The sequence below is a fragment of the Delphinus delphis genome, chromosome 3 (assembly GCF_949987515.2).
Source record: "Delphinus delphis chromosome 3, mDelDel1.2, whole genome shotgun sequence".
Taxonomy (NCBI): Eukaryota; Metazoa; Chordata; class Mammalia; order Artiodactyla; family Delphinidae; genus Delphinus; species Delphinus delphis.
Window position 1 is genome coordinate 34,976,049 of NC_082685.1, and position 19,123 is coordinate 34,995,171.

Genomic DNA, 19,123 nt, shown 5'->3' on the forward strand with positions numbered 1-19,123 from the left:
AACAGGTCTCCAAGTTCATAAGACTAAGCCACTCATTTTGCAGACATGGGAACTAGAATATAAAGAGGGATACAGTGACACACCAAGTTCACTAGCGTTAGAAGAGAATGGAAGCACTCCTTCCTCCCAGCAACCGTAGTATATATTTGTCCTATTGCATGCATGCTATTGCACTTGAATTACTATTTCCCTGATATCCTCTAACCTCCATTCTAATGATAGTAGGGAGAGAATTTCTTGAGGGGAAGTTCTTTGTCTATTATTCTGAATGTCCTGGGCCTAGAATAGTGATTACTTGGATCCCAACAAATACAGATTGACAAAATGAAAGTCAACCCCTGCAGCAATCCTTCCTTGACTACCCAGGCTGGATTCATTTATTTTTTATTCATTAATTCAAAATATTTATTTAGTGCCTCCTGTTTCATCTACTGTAGTAAATCATAGGGATACAGAAGACGGACACGTACTTGCCCTCACAAAAATGTTAATCACAACACTTACCACCCATTTTGATAACTATAGTTTGTGTTTGTCTGTCTTCCTTTAGACTTCAGATTTCATGAGAGCGAGAGATGTCTTGTCTATCATTGACTGTAGCACCTGCCACAATATCCAGTTTATAATAGCATTCAAGTTTTAAAAAGTAAGCACTGCTCATTTTAGTATCTTTTCCAACATAACTTGGTGAGGAAGAAAAATTTTCGGTATTTTTCACGTTTGGGGATATTTTCAGGACAATAGCAACAGCTATTGCACACCATTTTGAGCATCTACTGTATAACACTCTGTTTAGCGTTTTATACTATCTCATCTTTAATGCAAAATTACAGACTCGCCAATATTAGAAGAGAACAGAGTTTCTAATTGGATAAATGACCTTCCCAAAGTCACCAGGCTTCTAAGAGGCAGGACTAGGACTTGAGCCCACATCTTTCTCACTGCAAAGCCTAAGACATTCCCACTATGCCATGTGCATTTCTAAGGTAGGCAAAGCTGAGGGAAAATCTTCTCCATTTTTCAAAGCAAGAAACATAAATATTTCAACTTCTATAGTAGCCATGGATGCTATAAAGTAAGCAAAAGACAGATCCTGTTAAGCAGCAATTATCCAATAATCAAAGTAAGATATATTGACCTATTACTTGAATTTAGAATGGTCAGATTATAATGATCATGGTCCTAATATAAAGTCTGAAATGTAAGGAAGAAATTTTCCTGAGAAAAAGAGCAATTCTGCCTTTACATATCACTTAATTGTCTTTTTTTTAGGAATTACAAATCAAAGTGAATGAACTAATTTCAAATTTTAGATACAGTCATAAAATTGTTGATCCTTGCTAAGCTTTCAGTAATTGAACAATTAAAAATATTGGTATTAAGGGAGTACATTTTCCTAATTGTTAGAATCCAAATTTTATTTATAATTATCTGACCCTATGATCACATATCCCTTAGTCACAAAAGGGATACATGCATAACTAAACTCATCTTATTTCTTGAAGCCACTTCAAAAGTTTAAAATTTTAGATACAGCTGCTTCATAGTATCTGATCTAATTCTGAGTATTTCATTGGTAAAACAGTTACAGTACCAAGAAGGATGGTGGTCCATCTACTTTTAATTCCAGAATGGAGTGATCAGTGTAGATTTTAGCTGTAGAAGATCCCTGGCTAGAGTTACAAATGGATTTGTGGGGAAAAAAAGGCTTTTTGGTATCCTATGCATAATGATTGCCGCTAGAAATTTACCAAGATTTATTGAATCATGACAATAAATGGGGCCTAGATGATATTAATAGCTAACATTTATTAAGAGTTTTTTATGTGCCAGGAAGTGTGATGATTACTCTTCATGGATTTAATTCATTCCTTCCAACAACCCTGTGAGGTGACCACAATTAACTGGCAAGCTGGAGGAATAAGGATTTAACCCGTATATTCATCTCCAAAAGTTCACATGTCTAAATACAATGCTACCCTGATCACATGGAACTACTTCTTCATTTTGTAAACAAACAAACAACAACAAAACCTCCCAGAGACCAAAAGGCATTAAATGTCAAATTCAAGGTCACAGGTCTATAGAGTTTATACTAGTTCCCAGTCCAACTGTTCCCCAGTTTAGTGCAATTTTCACTCTCTCTACTTGTGTCATTGAGGGACTTAACTGAATTTGCACATTCTTACAAAAACTTTTTCTGGTCCTTCTCCCCTATCTAAAGTAACTAAATGGCACTCACCTGTGCTAGACTGAACAATTCCAGAGTCTACTGTTTGTCCAAGAAGATCGTATTGGTTTAGGCGTGACCCATCTTCTGCTACAACCACTGAGCGTGCCGGCTCTCTGGTCCACTCATAAACAACTTCCGCTCTCGTGTAAGCATCTAAAAGGAAAGAATGGAAGATGGTCCATGTGTTTTGCCGCTTTGCTTCTCCTAGTTAGTTGGTGTGTTCTATCAGTTTCATATTTTCTAACACATGGTTCCAGAGGTCAGCCTAGGAAAGGAGAGCCCATATCCCTTAGTTTAGGAAAACTGACACATTTTCCTGATTCATTCAGTTATCAGTTCACTCATAACAAATGGTATTTAAGCATCTACAAAGGACTGAGTACCTTGCTGAGGATACAGCAGTGAACATAACAAACACCTGATCTTGTGGAACATGCATTGCAGTAGTGGGGACAAAAGCAGAGAAGCTAATGAATACATAATTCAAGTAGTGTTAAATGCAGTAAAGCCATATACAACAGATATGAGGATAGAGAATGGAGGGGATGGGGCCTATTCTAGGTAAGGGACTCAAAGAGGTTCACTGAGGAAATGACATTTATACAAATACATGACAGAAATGTGAGAGGGAGCAATGTCTTGGGGAAGGGTACTCTGGATAGATGAGCTAACAAGTTTCTTCCTCCAGGGCAGGTAAAAGCTTGACATATTTAACGAAGAACAAGAAGACTAATGTGGCCAGAATGAAGAGTTGAAATGAGGTTAGAGGCAATAGCCTGGGTCCAGATTATATCAGGCCAGGGGAAGGTCATGATAAATGTGATAACACGGGAAATTTTACTAAGCATCCTTTTTTTATTTTGACATGCTTATTGGAATATAATTGCTTTACAATGGTGTGTTAGTTTCTGCTTTATAACAAAGTAAATCAGATATACATATACATATATCCCCATATCTCCTCCCTCTTGCGTCTCCCTCCCACCCTCCCTATCCCACCCCTCTAAGTGGTCACAAAGCACTGAGCTGATCTCCCTGTGCTATGCGGCTGCTTCCCACTAGCTCTCGATTTTACATTTGGTAGTGTATATATGTCCATGCCACTCTCTCACTTCGTCCCAGCTTACCCTTCCCCCTCCCCATGTCCTCAAGTCCACTCTCTACATCTGTGTCTTTATTCCTGTCCTGCCCCTAGGTTCTTCAGAACCTTTTTTTATTTTTGATTCCATATATATGTGTTAGCATATGGTATTTGTTGGTTCTCTTTCTGACTTACTTCACTCTGTATGACAGACTCCATGTCTATCCACCTCACTACAAATAACTCAATTTCATTTCTTTTTATGGCGGAGTAATATTCCATTGTATATATGTGCCACATCATTTTTATCCATTCATCTGTTGATGGACACTTAGGTTGTTTCCATCTCCGGGCTATTGTAAATAGAGCTGCAATGAACGTTTTGGTACATGACTCTTTTTGAATTATGGTTTTCTCAGGGTATATGCCCAGTAGTGGGATTGCTGGGTCATATGGTAGTTCTATTTTTAGTTTTTTAAGGAACCTCCATACTGTTCTCCATAGTGGCTGTATCAATTTACATTCCCACCGACAGTGCAAGAGGGTTCCCTTTCCTCCACACCCTCTCCAGCATTTATTGTTTGTAGATTTTTTGATGATGGCCATGCTGACTGGTGTGAGGTGATATCTCCATTTTTAAAGTGTGTGATTTTACTTTCTTTTTAATTAATTATCCTTCTCATAGATATTTACTCTCATGATGCTGAGGAAGAGGAGGAGGAGGACCGTACAGCTCTTTCTACTTCTCAGTCATTCTTATTTGTCATGTAACACTTTAACCTAGTCATCCTCCTATAGGAGAAGTTAGGTCATAATCCTTATCTTTAATTCAGGAAGGTTAGATGGGAGATGTACAGAGTGAGAGAGACAGAGAAGGAGAAAGAGAAGGAATTCCATAGCTTTTCTGATTTCTAGTCACAGAACACCCACGTCATTTAGGTTGTAATGGTGGTACCTATTCTCCTCTGTTTAGATGTAGAGAGATAAACATCGAAGGGATATCGCAGTAGCAAAAACAGTTTCCAGGGCTTCTGAGTGTGAGATATGATAGCAAAAGTTAGCCTTATGGTGAAAGCTTTACCCCTTGGCCAACTTCTCCATTAGGGACAGTAGGCTCCATACCTAGGAGGCACAGACATGTTTCACTTTCTTTTAAAATCAGAAGAAAAAAATGAATATAATCAAACTTTTTATTAACATCGTATAAAATATAAAAATTTAAAAGAGAAAATAAAAATGAAAATACATTTTTAATATATATGTTTGGAGGAATGGCCCTCAAAGGCAAACATGCCTTTGGCTCAGAAGTCTTAATGAGTCCCTGCTCGACACAACCCTCACCCCATGGTAACCTGGCTTGGATACTTTGTCCAAATTTGTATTTGTCCAAACTACAATACTATGAGATGTAAAATAATGGTGGCCTTTTCACACAAACATGAGGCTGCCTAAAACCAGATGTGAGCCCGTGCCCCTCATTCTCTGAACCACATTCTCTTTAGAGTGACCACTTGTTTCTGGGTGATTGATGCAGAAAAATGTAGCTAGTGTTCCCCAGATTTTATGTGGGTATCCTATCTGCTCCAGCATCATTCCTGAACCAACTTGCTATCAGATAGCTTTTTAAACAAATTTTTTCAGAAGTTTGAGAGAATATACAGGAATTAATTTAGTGGTTATGGCTTCTTTCAGAAACATGTAAGAGTGACAGTAGATAATTTTGGAGTTTATCGTCATTGCCTTTTTTATTTTATTAATTGTGGTGGTCCTCACTGAAATTTTTTTAACTGCAGTAGTCTTTTATTTATTAATTTATTTTTAGCTTTATTGAGGTATAATTAACAAATAAAACTGTAAGATATTTGAAGTGTACAACGTGAGGATTTATTATACATTGTGAAAGGATTTCTCCCATTGACTTAACACATCTCGTTGACTTAAAAAAAACAAAAAAAAAATTAAGCATTTCAGAATTGTATATAGTGGCATGATTGCATTTGATAGGAGGGTCTAAAACTTTATTTATTGAAAAAAAAAATCCCTTTGGAGAGGCCAGAGCACACATTTGAAAGGAACCATATCACTTAAAATTTGTAGGTACCTATATTCAGTAAAATGTTTTTCTGGTCATGATAAACTCTTGTTTGTCAAGTGGAAGGGTCTTACCAAAGAGGACATACTGGGTTTATGGTGACCTGGAATCACTGAATGTTAATGGGGAAGAACTTTTAGAGTCACATAGTTTATTTCATTTTACAAATGGCAAGCTGGGGCACAGGTACATTAAATGACTTGTTTAAGGGTGCATAGTTACTTACTGGGAAAACCAAGATAAGAACATAGAATAGCATTCATTCTACTCCACTGCTGTTAGTAAGAATTTTCTAGGCAAAGACTCTCTAATATATGCTCAAAAGCCAAGCAAAGGTAACTGGTGGTCATGTAACTATTGATGAAACCAATTCTAAACCTTGTGTCATTTCGTAAAAATTAGAGTTCTTGCTACTTTATCACACTGTCATTAGCAACAGTGGCTGGACCCTATCTTTTTTCCTCTAACTATTGTGGCCTCTCCCGTTGCGGAGCACAGGCTCCGGACGCGCAGGCTCAGCAGCCATGGCTCACGGGCCTAGCCGCTCTGCGGCATGTGGGATCTTCCCAGACCGGGGCACGAACCCGTGTCCCCTGCATCGGCAGGCGGACTCTCAACCACTGCGCCACCGGGGAAGCCCTGGACCCTATCTTTTTATACCTTGTTATGTGTTGCCAATGGGCTGCTAATTTACTTGTAGAGGGAAAAGAAAAATGTGTTACCATCGACTTCTCATTTCATATAATTCAGGGTCTCATTTCTTGCAATTTTTAGAAACTCCATTGTGTATGAAATCTACTATAAATATGCTGTTGTTGTGAAGGTAGAGATTACTCATTGTTTACATCTCTCAATAGAAATCTTCCAAAATGAAGAGTAAATTCACATGATGAAATTTGCTGTTTTAAATATAGAAGACAGATACACCTAAAAGCTCAACCTAAAGTTCCACAATAGGCGATATATCTTATTATTTCTTTGTTTCCATATCTGGAAAGTAGGTCCTATGAAAACTTTTTTGATTTGACAGTATTTAGCATAAAGAAAAGAAGGTTAGAAAGAGTCTTCAGCTATGTAGTCAAAAACGTTAAGCTCAGATTTCAAATAAATCAGTAGATTACTTAAGAAAAAAATTTTTTAAACGACGGCATAGACAGTATCAGGAGAGCATCTGTCACTTCGGTTTTATGGGCCTTTGTTTTTCCATTTGTATGAGGCAGGTACACCAAATAATTTCTAGAATTATTTATTGTTCAGAATTCTTTTGAATTTCTATTTATCCCTTTCTCCTTGTTTATAAGACACTGCTTGATAATCAGTCAGGAAATGATCATTTATTATGTCCTGACTACGTCTAGCACTTGCCTAGACCTTATTGTCAGAATATAATCTGAATCTCTTCTTCTAGAATCAAAGCCTTATTTTGTAAATTCCTCAGAAAGCAGTTAAAAGATGTCAGCTGCCTTATGTATATATACTGTGTTTGAGTTATCTGGCCTTATACAGAGGGTGTTATCCCTAACAAGCAGAAAGTATAATGTAGCACTGACAATCAGAATCTAATGGCGAGTGGTAAGGAAAACATCTGCTTTTCCAGGTTTGGTTCTTATCAACATATGGATGAAGTTGCTTCTGCACCTCATGAACACTTATTACATAGTGCTTTACTAAATTATTGTGAAATCATCTTGCTTATGTTTTCCTTATTTTCTCTGATACTTTGGCAAGGTGTTTGCTTTAAAAGTTGGGTCAAAGCATTTTTATCTCACTTTTGCCCCAGTTTCTTTATCTCTGAAATACACTAGTTAGGCCACGTTGGAGAAATGACTATACAATAAATGGACCACTGCTGCATCTTCCCATGCTACTGGCAGGCAACAGTAATTCTCCATGGTGTTCCCTTCCACTGAGCATGTGCCTTCTGAGCCTATTCTTCAATATTAAGTCTTTGATGTTGAGGTTTCATTCCCCACAGTCCTTAAACCCTCTTTTCTGAGGCCATCATTTCTGAGGCTTAAACACTGAAGGGGCGTTTAAAACCTGATTATTATCATCTTTATCCATTCAATAAATATTTATTGAGTGCCTACATTGTATTAGGCTCTGTGCTAGGAAATGTAAAACAGAATAGATTCTGCTGTCATGGTGTTTGCAGTCTCCAGACAATAACAATGTTAACAGAACTAATAATTATTTCTGTGATAAATAGTATAAAATAAATGTGTATTGTGATCAAGAAGACTGATGGGAGCACCTACAAGTTTTGATAAGGGCTTCAAGAAAGGCCCTAGGAACCGATATTTATGCTGAGATGTAGGGGATAAATAAAACCAGCCACGGGGAATTCCCTGGCGGTCCAGTGGTTAGGACTCGGCACTTTCAGTGCCGAGGGCCAGGGTTCGATCCCTGGTTGGGGAACTAAGATCCCACAAGCTGTGAGGCATGGCCAAAAAAATAAATAAATATTTAAAATATATATATATATATATAAAATAAATATTTAAAAAATAAAACCAGCTATGCTAAAAACCAAGGGGAGAGTAACCCAGGCAGAAAAAAGAGCATGTGCAAAGGCTCTGAGGTGGAAAACAGCTTACTTGTTTTTCTTTAAATTTCAGTTTTCTTATATGAGACATTATTTGTTTTCTCCTCACTGTTGATTTTCTTCAGGATGACAATGTGCCTAGTTAAAAATATTTTTCCCCAGCCTCCTTTGCAGTTAGCATTGGTCATGTGACACAGCTTTAATTAATAAGATGTGAGAAGATACCTGTTAGGTCTTTAGGGAAAGATTTTACTTTTTTGACACAGGCACTACTCTTTTCTTCTTTTCCCACTATTCCTCTTCATCTTGAAAGCAGAGGCAATGGCTGGAGTTGCAACAACCATTCTGTCATCAGGAAGAATTTCTAAGGACGTCTTAAGACAGCATCCTTGTTAAGATGCTGAACTAACCAGCAATTAACCAACAGTCACTTACCTTCATATATCTTGTATAAAAATATAAACTCCTCTTTTTTAAGCTATACTCACTGCTTAAAAGTGAGTGAGCTAACTAATATACTAAACATAAAATTAATTGTCTAAAACAATATATTTTTGAAGCCAAAAGGAGGTACTATTAGTTATACCAGGATTTAGTCATGAATCAGTACTGTTTCAGGCAAACTATGATGTATGATATCCCTAACTATAAGATTATTTTGTGGATTAGATGAGCTGATGCATATACAAATATTTAGTACACTGCCTGGCATACAAGTAACACATAATACATAATATTATCGTTAAAAATGGAACCGGTAATCAGAAAAAAATAATAGTTCATGGTATAGAACATACATTAAATTGGGGAAGAAAATGGATAGGAGGGAGTTATCATCAAAGGCCTGTTTAGCTGACAGTTTTTGAAGTAGTCTACCCTTGGGTTTCAGTATAGAATGAGATTTATAAATAGAGAAAGTTGTCTTTCCATGACTAGCGCTGCTAGGAACCCGAAGGCCCTTTGCTATTTTCTTTGCTTGCTGTCTTCCTACACTACCACTATTTTTCTTCTGTGAATCATACCTTCACCAAAATAGTTGCTCAGATTGCCTGTCTAGTGAGAACAGAAAGCTGGTTAGGTTAGTCAAGAGGTTGACTCAGTCCTTATACGTAACTCCCCTGCAGGAAACCAGGAATACATTATTCCTCCTCACTTTATGCATGCACACTATAATCAAAAGCAGAAAAGCAGAGGAAGATAAGAGAACCTAACTCTGCTGACCACCGTTCTCTGGGCTCCTCTAACGTGTGCGCCTGCATATTTTCAAGTAGCAGAAACCCTGAAAGTTATCATAAAGGTGATTTATCTAAGATAGCTTCAAAAGCATTCATATATACATGAACTTCATGAGATATCCAAACATATCTAGAACTGTTTTAAGACTATAATTAGAGTAAATTCTTTTCTAGCATCATCTTTGGGTGTAGGCTTCATTATTAAGAGGACCTAATTATTGTCCTTTGCCACCTACCAATATTTCCATTTGATAAACAAGTCAAATTATTCTTAAGAACAAACCAATGTCAGTAATGATATAAAATAAAAACAGTGACCTCCATTTATTGGAAAGAAGATATTATCTATGAGGTATAAGCATCCAAACTCCATTTGGTTTTTTATGAATACTACTTGAACAAAAATAGAATTTTTCCACTAAATAGTTAAATCCCTTCCTTCTAGTTCAACAGATAGGGAATAACCCCTTCCTGAAAAAATATTAAAAAGTGAAGTCAAAGATTATTACTTATAGAAAGCACTTGCAGTAAATCACTGTTTAAATATTCTTGATGTTCTTTATCTGTCTCTTGAACATTCATAACTAACTGGAGGTTTCTTGCTTAAAGACATGCCTCTCATAAAAATAAAAATAAAATAAATTTACTCACAGCTCCCAAATTTTAGTGGGCAGGCATGGGCATCCATAGGGAAATCCTCCAAATGCATTGGACATTCAGCTCTCACCGTCAGCCTTATCGATTAAGGGAAATATGGGATACAAACAAAAGTCCTATAGATTAGATACTTTCTGATAAATACAAGTGGGATGTTATTAACTATAGCAAATATATTAAGAAAGCAGGAGAGACAAACACAAATGGCAATGCTATACCGAACTGTTAATAATCAAACGATCTAAAAAGAATTATTGGACTTCCCTGGTGGCTCAGTGGTTAAGAATCCACCTGCCAGTGCAGGGGACATAGGTTCGAGCCCTGGTCTGGGAAGATCCCACATGCCGCGGAGCAACTAAGCCTGTGCACCACAACTACTGAGCCTGCGCTCTAGAGCCCACGAGCCACAACTATGGAGCCCATGAGCCACAACTACTGAAGCCCACGCGCCTAGAGCCCATGCTCCACAACAAAGACAAGCCACCACAATGAGAAGCCTGAGCACCACAACGAAGAGTAGCCCCTGCTCACCGCGACTAGAGAAAGGCTGTGCGCAGCAACGAAGACCCAATGCAGCCAAAAATAAATAAATAAAATTTAAAAAATAAAATAAAAAATATAAAGAATTATTTACAACAATGACTGGATTCTATCCATTTTTTTGTCTGTTTTGAGAAAATAGGTGACACCTGATTTTGTATCATGGGCCAAAGATTACCAAAGATTACCAAAAGATAATTACCAAAGATTACCAAAGTTTTCCAAAATAGGCATCATCAACTAATCCACCTACCAGAGCAAATCCTTTGAGAATAAAATGGGATGTAAGCAAATAAATACTTGCAATAATACTAATTCATCCTTGGTTGAGAAGACATGGATAACAAGGAAGAGAGGCAAATTTCTCCATTCCTAAGTGCATCTCTCCCCACCCCCTTCCCTAATACAGCACCAAATGCATAAGACAACAAAGGAATAGGTGAGGGAGGAACTGTCCTCAGGTTCTGTGAAGCTGACATTCACTTAAAGTCTTCTTTATAAGTGATTTCACTATATTCCAACCATTTAGTTTTACCTACAAATCTACTGCCTAACTGAAGCCAGTACTCTGCTGAGCTTCTTTTTAGTCCCTATGTTATGGGAATGTGAATGTGAATTCTATTTATGTTTTAAAAAGGGTAGTCAAGAAAGGAATTCACTGAAATATATTTGATGTCATTTGGTGGAACTATGGAAAATTTACACCCAAATTCCTCACATAATTTTCAGGAGATATATTTACCCATATTATTAAGTAACTCTAATGTGGCAAGATGGCTTTATAACAAGTAAAATCATGAAGTGATTACAATATTAATTAAAGTAAATATGAAATGTGTAAATTAATGATTACACTCTTATACTTAAGTCAAACTATTCAGGGAAGTGGTAACACATTAGCAAAGGTGATGAGAAATTTAGGAGAAGGGGGATATAGGTTAGTTACTGAGAAAGAATATTACACATATCAGGAACTATTAACTGATAAACTGTTCAGTATACACAAATCCCTCCTTAGATAATTAGCAGCTGGCAGGAAAGGATACTAGATTTAGGCTCAAAAACAAGTGTAGGGTATTTTACAAGGGGAGAATATTTCAAATTTCAAATATAAATAGATCCTGCTTAGATGATCTGGAAAGTTCTCAACACATCTGTCCACTGATCCTCTACTTTCTCTCTTTTCTGGAATTTTCATTCTTTCAGTCCTATTACACTTTTACTAGTTGAGTCCAACATCTATCTAAAGTGGCTCTTAAAGCAGTTTTTCTTTCATTTGGGTATAAAAAGCTAGGAATTCTGGCAGCTTTCTCCAAAGTCAAAATATCACTCTACTCCCACTCGAAACACAATCCGCCAAGTCTAGGGGTTGCCTTTATTACCTTTTCATACCAAAGGAATAATTGGATGGTCTAAATTACCAAGTGCTGGCCAGATCTATAAAAACAACATTCCAACAAGTCATCTGGATATGAAAAAACTGCATCTCTTCAGAATGAGTCCTAGATAATTTTTTTAATATTTTATTTATTTATGTATTTATTTTATATTTTGGCTGTGTCAGGTCTTAGTTGTGGTACACAGCATCTTCATTGCGGCATGTGGGATCTTTCGCTGCAGTTCGTGGGCTTCTCTCTAGTTGTGGCGTGCGGGCTTTGTAGTTTGCGACACACAGGCTCTCTAGCTGAGGTGTGCGAGCTCAGTAGTTGTGGCGCACTGGTTTAGTGGTCCCGCAGCATGTGCGATGTTACTTCTCCGACCAGGGATTGAACCCATGTCCCCTGCATTGGAAGGTGGATTCTCTACCACTGGACCACCAGGGAAGTCGCAAGTCCTGGATAATTCTTAATTTCTCATAAAATAGGAATGTTTTTAAACAACTTTTTTTCTAAAAATATTCAAACCTTTATTCAATTCATGTTTCTTTCATTCATCCATAAATGAATGATTGGTATCCAGATTCTGGGCTTACAGTAATCTCAAAATGGGGAAAATGTTTATGGAGCAAAAATATATATGTAGTCTTCAGTTTAAGCAAAATTAAGAATATTTATATTCTCAGTCTAATTAACATCATTGTGAATTAATATACTTCTTCAAAATGTATACTTCCACATGAATTGATATATAAAAATTTTGAACTTCTTCTATTTTCTGTTTTTTTTCTCCTTTTTAAATAGAAACATTTTCAGATATATACCATGAGATAACTTCTAGAAATTTAATCTAGACCTTACTGGAATGCAGGAATCCACGAGGTTAATAGTAGGGAGAAGTCCTCTATTGAATTAGAACATATTGGGGATATATATATATATATATATATATATTGCATTACTTATACATTGTAAATTTTTTTTTCATTTTGTCTAATCATTTTACTTAACGCTTTAATACTTGCATAATATTTCAGCCAATTTAGTTTTCATAGTAGAATAATTATTAAAGTTGAAAAACAGGGAAAACAGGAAACCAGATGCTCTACAATGGCCCATCAGCGTGTTGACTGCCTACACATGAAAGAGAAGGTCTAGAAAAACTCACGAACGGAAACACAGTCATCCTTACCTCATGGTGTACAACAAGGTCCCATCCTCTGTGATCCGTAGGAGCTTGTTGGGCATGGTCATGTTGTGCGCCACTGATTTCTTTCCATTGTGGAAAAAGGTATCCGGAGTCCAGATTTTACTTGCCATTAGGTTATTTAACCGGAGTACCGTCATGGGTCCTTTAAATTTTAACCTTTCATCCTTCCAGCTTTGACGGAAGAATACATCTATTGTATATTCCTAGGTAATTTTGGAAAATGGCAAAGAGTTCACTGTGCTGTATTTTGCAATGCAAATGGCTTACACAGACGATGCATAATTTTTGCAACTTTAGAAGCAAAATATGACCTAGATGATATTCCTAGAAGTAAACTTGTGGTGGCCTGTACATATTGGTATCAGGTGAATCGTTGGTTGACATAATCACTTGAAAAATATCTAAATGCCTGAATTACTTTTTGGTGAGAAAACTTCTGCTGAGTATCTCCTCAGACATGTGAAAGGAAACTAGCACCCTATTCCCACCACCACCTGCACCACAGCAGTACTCGAAGAGATAGAATATATTGCAAGTGAAAACAAAACTCATGTTACAGATTATTATATACAGGAAAATGTTTAAGTTAGGCAATCCTAGTTATAAAAATAAAGCATTTGGGGGGCCCTCTTATGGTTTCTGAAAACCCCACACCCAGTCCCAAGACATCCTTGGTGCTAATGTGAATGTGATAATCCCATCTTCTTTTTGGCTAAGTGAACATTTTTTTTCCACAAATAATGTATATAGCTTTTCAGTTCTACACAGTGAAGAAGATTATGAAAATAAGAAATTGTTTCAGGTAATTTGCATACTTTCCAAGAAAAAAAGAAAAGAATGCAGAATATGCGGGTGTGTGTGAGTGTGTGCTTGTGAATATATATATGTGTGTGTATGAGACACAGGAGAAATGTGTGAAGCTCATCATCATTCACAGCCAGGGAATCTATTTATTTGAATAAGCACAGCATTCCTCATGGCAATACCCAGAGACAAACATCTGCTAATCTGAAAACAAGCAGTGTGATTTACCAGCTCCTAAAACTGAAAGGGGTAATAATATCCATCTTCTTTGCAGGACTTGCTACACTGACACTAAAATTGGAAGTCAATGGTTTGAAATAAAGATTACCACATTCTCCATTAATCTTAGAATGCTCCAAACTGGAAGGAAGACTAACTTGAAAACATCATGCTCTGTTTTCTTAATCCCCTAAACCCTGATGCATCAGAAAGCTGTTTTTTAAAATCTTTTATACGTATCGTCTTTAGCACATGCACAATAGTGTCTGTGTTCAGGCTTTTTGTGCATGAATTTTACGACCTGTCTCTTTCCCGGGGTTAATGCAAGTTTGGGTAAAGACTGAATGAAGATTTTCAAAGCACACATTTGACATTGCTGAGCCCTTACTGATCAGGTAACTAAGAATTATTATTGGTTAGTCTATAATGTACGAGGCATAGTGGTAAGTGCGATTGAGATAGGAAAAAAAAAAAATGTGTAACAGGACACCAGTCTATCTTTGCAGGCAGGAGAAGTTACTTTGTTTGTTTTCTCTGTCTGGAAGTGTCAGATGAGAGGCACTGGGATACCTGGCATAGGAATTTACTTAGACACATTTATTAAGCATCTGTTAAATTCGACAGAGGGAGAAACTGTTTGGACTTGGAAGCTATAGGAAAAACTTGTGGAGGAGTAAACTGGTTTAGAATAGTATTTTTCTTGAGGAGAGAAATGAGGGGGGTGCCTGTGGATTATATCAGGAAAAGATCCAGAGTAGCAGTGCTTGCTAGGGAAGCAGAGCGTATGGGTTTACTCTGGGCTGTGCATGTTCTCTTCTCTGGACAATAGACAAGCTTCTGAGATAGGGCTATGATGATGATGCTATTTCTATTACTCAGGAATCAGCGCTCTATAGTTTATGCAACTGAACAACTTTAACCTGGTCAGCAGTGGAGGCAACAGTCTCTCGTAAACCAAGGTTCCAAGGATGTCTAAACTGACCATACCCCCATGAATCTGAAACATTTGTTCACTTGTTGCTTGCTCCAAGGAGATTTTTGAATCTAAAATAAATGTTACATATAAAATAAACTTAAACTATATTTATCATCAAGCATTTGACAAGATATATCCCAAAGGCAAAGATTCCAAAAAATTATGTCAAAACTTGCCAAGGTCCTAAGGTTTACAAGTTTATCATATTTACAGCTAGCTTTATTTACCTGTGATAATGGTGGACAATGAAATCCCCAAATTCATTTAAGATACTCTCTTTTCGAATACCTAGTTACACAAGCATGCGTGTGCACACACACACACACAGACACACACACACACACACACACACGCAAGTACAAGGGGCAAAATTAACTGGATTAGCTTTCATTTCCATGATTTCCTCTGTTAGAAGTGGAAATGAAAACTGATATAAAGCAGTTGATCATGATCACCTCTTGCCTAAAAAAGAGTGTATTTGGTCTCCCATATCCTGAGAATGGCCCCTGCAATATTGCCATGGTAGCAGCATGCAGCTCCCAGCAGCTACTTGTATAGTGTGACCTCTCCCCATGGTTGAAATTCATTAGACCAAGCTGGGCCAGAGCCCCTTCTTTAGGAAGTTGGAACAAGAAGGAGAGGGTAGAGCCAGAGCATAATGGTTACACATGTAAATTCTAAGTCTGCTAACTAGAACTGAATCGTCCCTCTGCCAGATGAACGGCCTTAGGTCATTTTCTTATTTTCTCTAATGCCCTAGTTGCCAATTTATAAAGTGGGGATCATGGAAACACTTATTTCACTTTGCTGTTGTGAGAAGTGTCAACACAAGTGAACAGCTTACAAGAATGTCTAGAGCAGCGGTCTCCAACCTTTTTGGCACCCAGGGGCCGGTTTCGTGGAAGACGATGTTTCCATGGACCGGGGCGGTGGGCAGAGGGGTTGGTTCAGGAGGTAATGCGAGTGATGGTTCAGGCGAGAATGGGAGCGATGAGGAGCGGCAGATGAAGCTCCGCTCGCTTGCCCGCTGCTCACCTATGCCGCTTGGTTTCTAACAGGCCACGGACTGGTAGTGGTCCATGGCCCGGGGGTTGGGGACCCCTAGTCTAGAACACAGAAGTTCTCAGTAAACATTAAAAGTTATTGTCTCTCTCTCTCTTTTTTTTTAATCAACACAAATTTATATTAGATTTCTAGGTAGCTGGGAATGGAAAAAGTGCAATTTCTTTGGAAGGGTGGTAGGACAGAAAACCTGAAGAAAGTGAGAAAGTGGTCATAACTAAGCAAAACAAAAAAAGGAGGCAAAACAGAAGACTCCACAGAAAAGTGCCTGAACAAATAAGAAGCTCTGGTGAACACTTTGTTCAGGGTTCAGTGTCCTAGCCCACACCACTTGAGTGAAAATTCTCTCCAAGTTACCCTGTTGAATAGAGTAGGACCCTAGAGAATATGAGCCTTTTTCTGAAGACTGGGACAGAACATCCATTATATTCCTAAATAAATATTGTACTGTAGCGTTCCCGCTTGCACCGTTTATTACTGTCTGCGTGTGCTTTGATTTAATACATTTTAAGCGCTATGGAAAACAGGGCTGTATGATTGTGCTGCCTGGATATTTCTGTCAGAACCTAGTGCCCTGGGAATGTGAGGTTTGATTGCCAATTAATGGTTTTTAAAATAAAGTTAAGGAGTTGTCCTAATTTTGTTTTCTATTCCAGATGAAGTCAAATGCCTTGGGAGCTATGGAGTCTCTAAGGACGGACAGGCTGAGTTCAAGCTGCTACCTAGCTGGGTCACTTTTCTCCTCTGGAAAATGTGGGTAATAATAACACTTAGCTAAAATGTGGGCAGGAGGATTAGAAGAAATATGATCTATAAAACCCTTAGCACAGTGCCTAACATATTGTAGCATTCAATCGTGTTGAATGTTGTTATGGTTATTATTATTAATTAGATATTTTATCAGCGCTCAGTTTAAAAACTACATTTCATGTCTTGAAAAATAGCTTTGTCATTCTGCCTTTTAATTTTGATAGCCTCTAAATCATACTGCTCTTTCTTACGGATAATTCCCCAGTAATGTAGTTTAAATGATTAATCTCAAAGTGGTAAGGTACAGTTTCTGCTTGTCACTTAGGAAACAGGTTGCAGGCCTATGGCTAATTTGATCCCTTGATAGAACAATTCAGATATTGTCTTGTTCAAGAGTTTTAGGCAAAACGGTATCACTGGTTTAGACTCCGTTCCCTTCTTCCTACCTGATATTTGATCAAAGGCCATAAATAAAAAGTGATTCATGATAATCTTAGGGTTAATGGTGTATCCAAAATCCTAGAGTGCATCTTTTGTCTAAGACAAAAGACATCATTGGTTCCTAAGATCAAACTTAATCTGAACCAATAACTCAAAGGTATACCAAATATTTTTAAGAGAAAACTTTTTGATTGCATATGGCTTTATTTGGGCACTGTCCCTAACAACTTCTATCGAGCATCTACTCTTTGTGAGACATCATGCTAGGTGCCAGAGATAGAGAGAGAAAAGTTATTTATTATTATTATTAGGAGTAATATCATTATCAGTATGTGCTCTTTGTAATGCTTCATCCCCTCTCTTAGTGTTTCCATCTATGAGAAGAGAGCTTCACCAGTGTAAAACTTCTGAAAGTTCTCCTTTATCTCACGCTCTTCTATTTGGGGAGGGGAGAGAGGAGGAATAATTTAATTCGACAGGAGAATTTGGAAGGAGAAATCAGTCTTGCCTATCTCAGCCTCTTCCTCTTCTGCATTTTGGATGCTGGCTGTCCATTAGACTCACAAATGCAGCTGTGTTCCTCTATGCTAGAAGTTTTACATGGACAGTCTACACCCTCGCAGAGGGAAGCCAACTCTGCCTGCTGATGGGGTGGGTTAATCTGACTGGTGTTTACTCTCTGGAAACTCACTTGTCTGCAGATATAAGCCACCTTTTGCAATACCATCATTATTAGTAATAAAGATGATATTCTCATTTTCCATATCCCTTACACTGCAGCCTTATTTCTCAAAAGGCTCAAGATTCAGGTAAGAAAGAGAGTGTTATTTACTGAGTTTCAGAAGACCTTAATTTTTAAAAGATAATATAGACTCCTCAGCCTTTCACCAAATAAGTAGAAATTCAACACTTACTGTAAAACAGCAATGCACTGTTACTGTGAGGGATGCAAAACAAGAGTGCCTTTATGTTTTTTGGCGTCACTTTAGGAAAATAAGATATTTGTGGAAGATAAATAACTTTACAAAGCAGTGTGCAAAAGCTAAATTGTACCTTACAGTCAATAAATGTGATTATAATGCAGAAAGGAAAAGTTAACTTGTTATTGGATTAATTAAAAAAAGAAGTTTTCATCAAGCATTTGGGTCCTGATTAGGGCTTTTGTGGAAATACAGAATTTAGATGGGTGGAGAGTAGAGGAAATTTCCACAAAGAGTGCATGGCTTGATAAAGGGTTCAGAGGCAAAATAATAATAGCTACCATTTATTGAGCACCATCAATAGACCATTATTTACATATCTCATTTAAAATTCCTAACAGTCTTACAAGGATAGGTAATTATAATAATATACTCACTTTAGAGACTTTGAGCCTTACAGCCTTAACTGATTTGCCCAAGGTCATGCTGCTGTTAGTGAGGAATTTGAATTCAGCCAGCCTGAATCCTAGAGCCAGTCCTGCTAACCCCCAGTGTTATGCCTCACAGAAAGTAGTACTAACGTGAATGACTAAATAGTAAATATTGGGAACAAGTGAGGTCTAGTGGTAAATCGTGTATGGATTGTATGGGATACAGGCAGAGGAGTTTAAATTTGACCTTACACTTGACTAGGATCTATTAAATGTTCCTGATTCGAAAAGTTGCATGAGAGAATAGGGTGGTGGGAAGACTGAGTTCCAATATGGGAGAATCACAATAGGTCCTCAGACCGCAATCAATTTAGCAAAAATAATTGTATCACACAGTATTTCAATAAAGTGGTCTACGGACTGACCACAATGACAAAATGAATTGCCAGAGGAATAAATCCACAATTATGGCTAACTTTTATATTTCTATTTCTTACATAGTAATAATGGCTGACATTTGTTGAGTGCTCATGATACGCCAATGATTTTTA

The 19,123-nt window shown here is 37.4% G+C and overlaps 1 protein-coding gene across 1 annotated transcript in view; it reads right to left on the minus strand.

The window, feature by feature from the left end:
- GABRA1 (gamma-aminobutyric acid type A receptor subunit alpha1) overlaps positions 1-19,123 on the minus strand; it is a 60,037-nt gene that overhangs the window by 20,918 nt on the left and 19,996 nt on the right. The window contains exons 5-7 of the mRNA XM_060008428.1: positions 12,952-13,172; positions 9,838-9,920; positions 2,243-2,386 (exon numbers count right to left, since the gene is read on the minus strand). Coding sequence (XP_059864411.1) covers positions 2,243-2,386; positions 9,838-9,920; positions 12,952-13,172 — 448 coding nt within the window. The remainder of the gene's footprint in view (positions 1-2,242; positions 2,387-9,837; positions 9,921-12,951; positions 13,173-19,123) is intronic.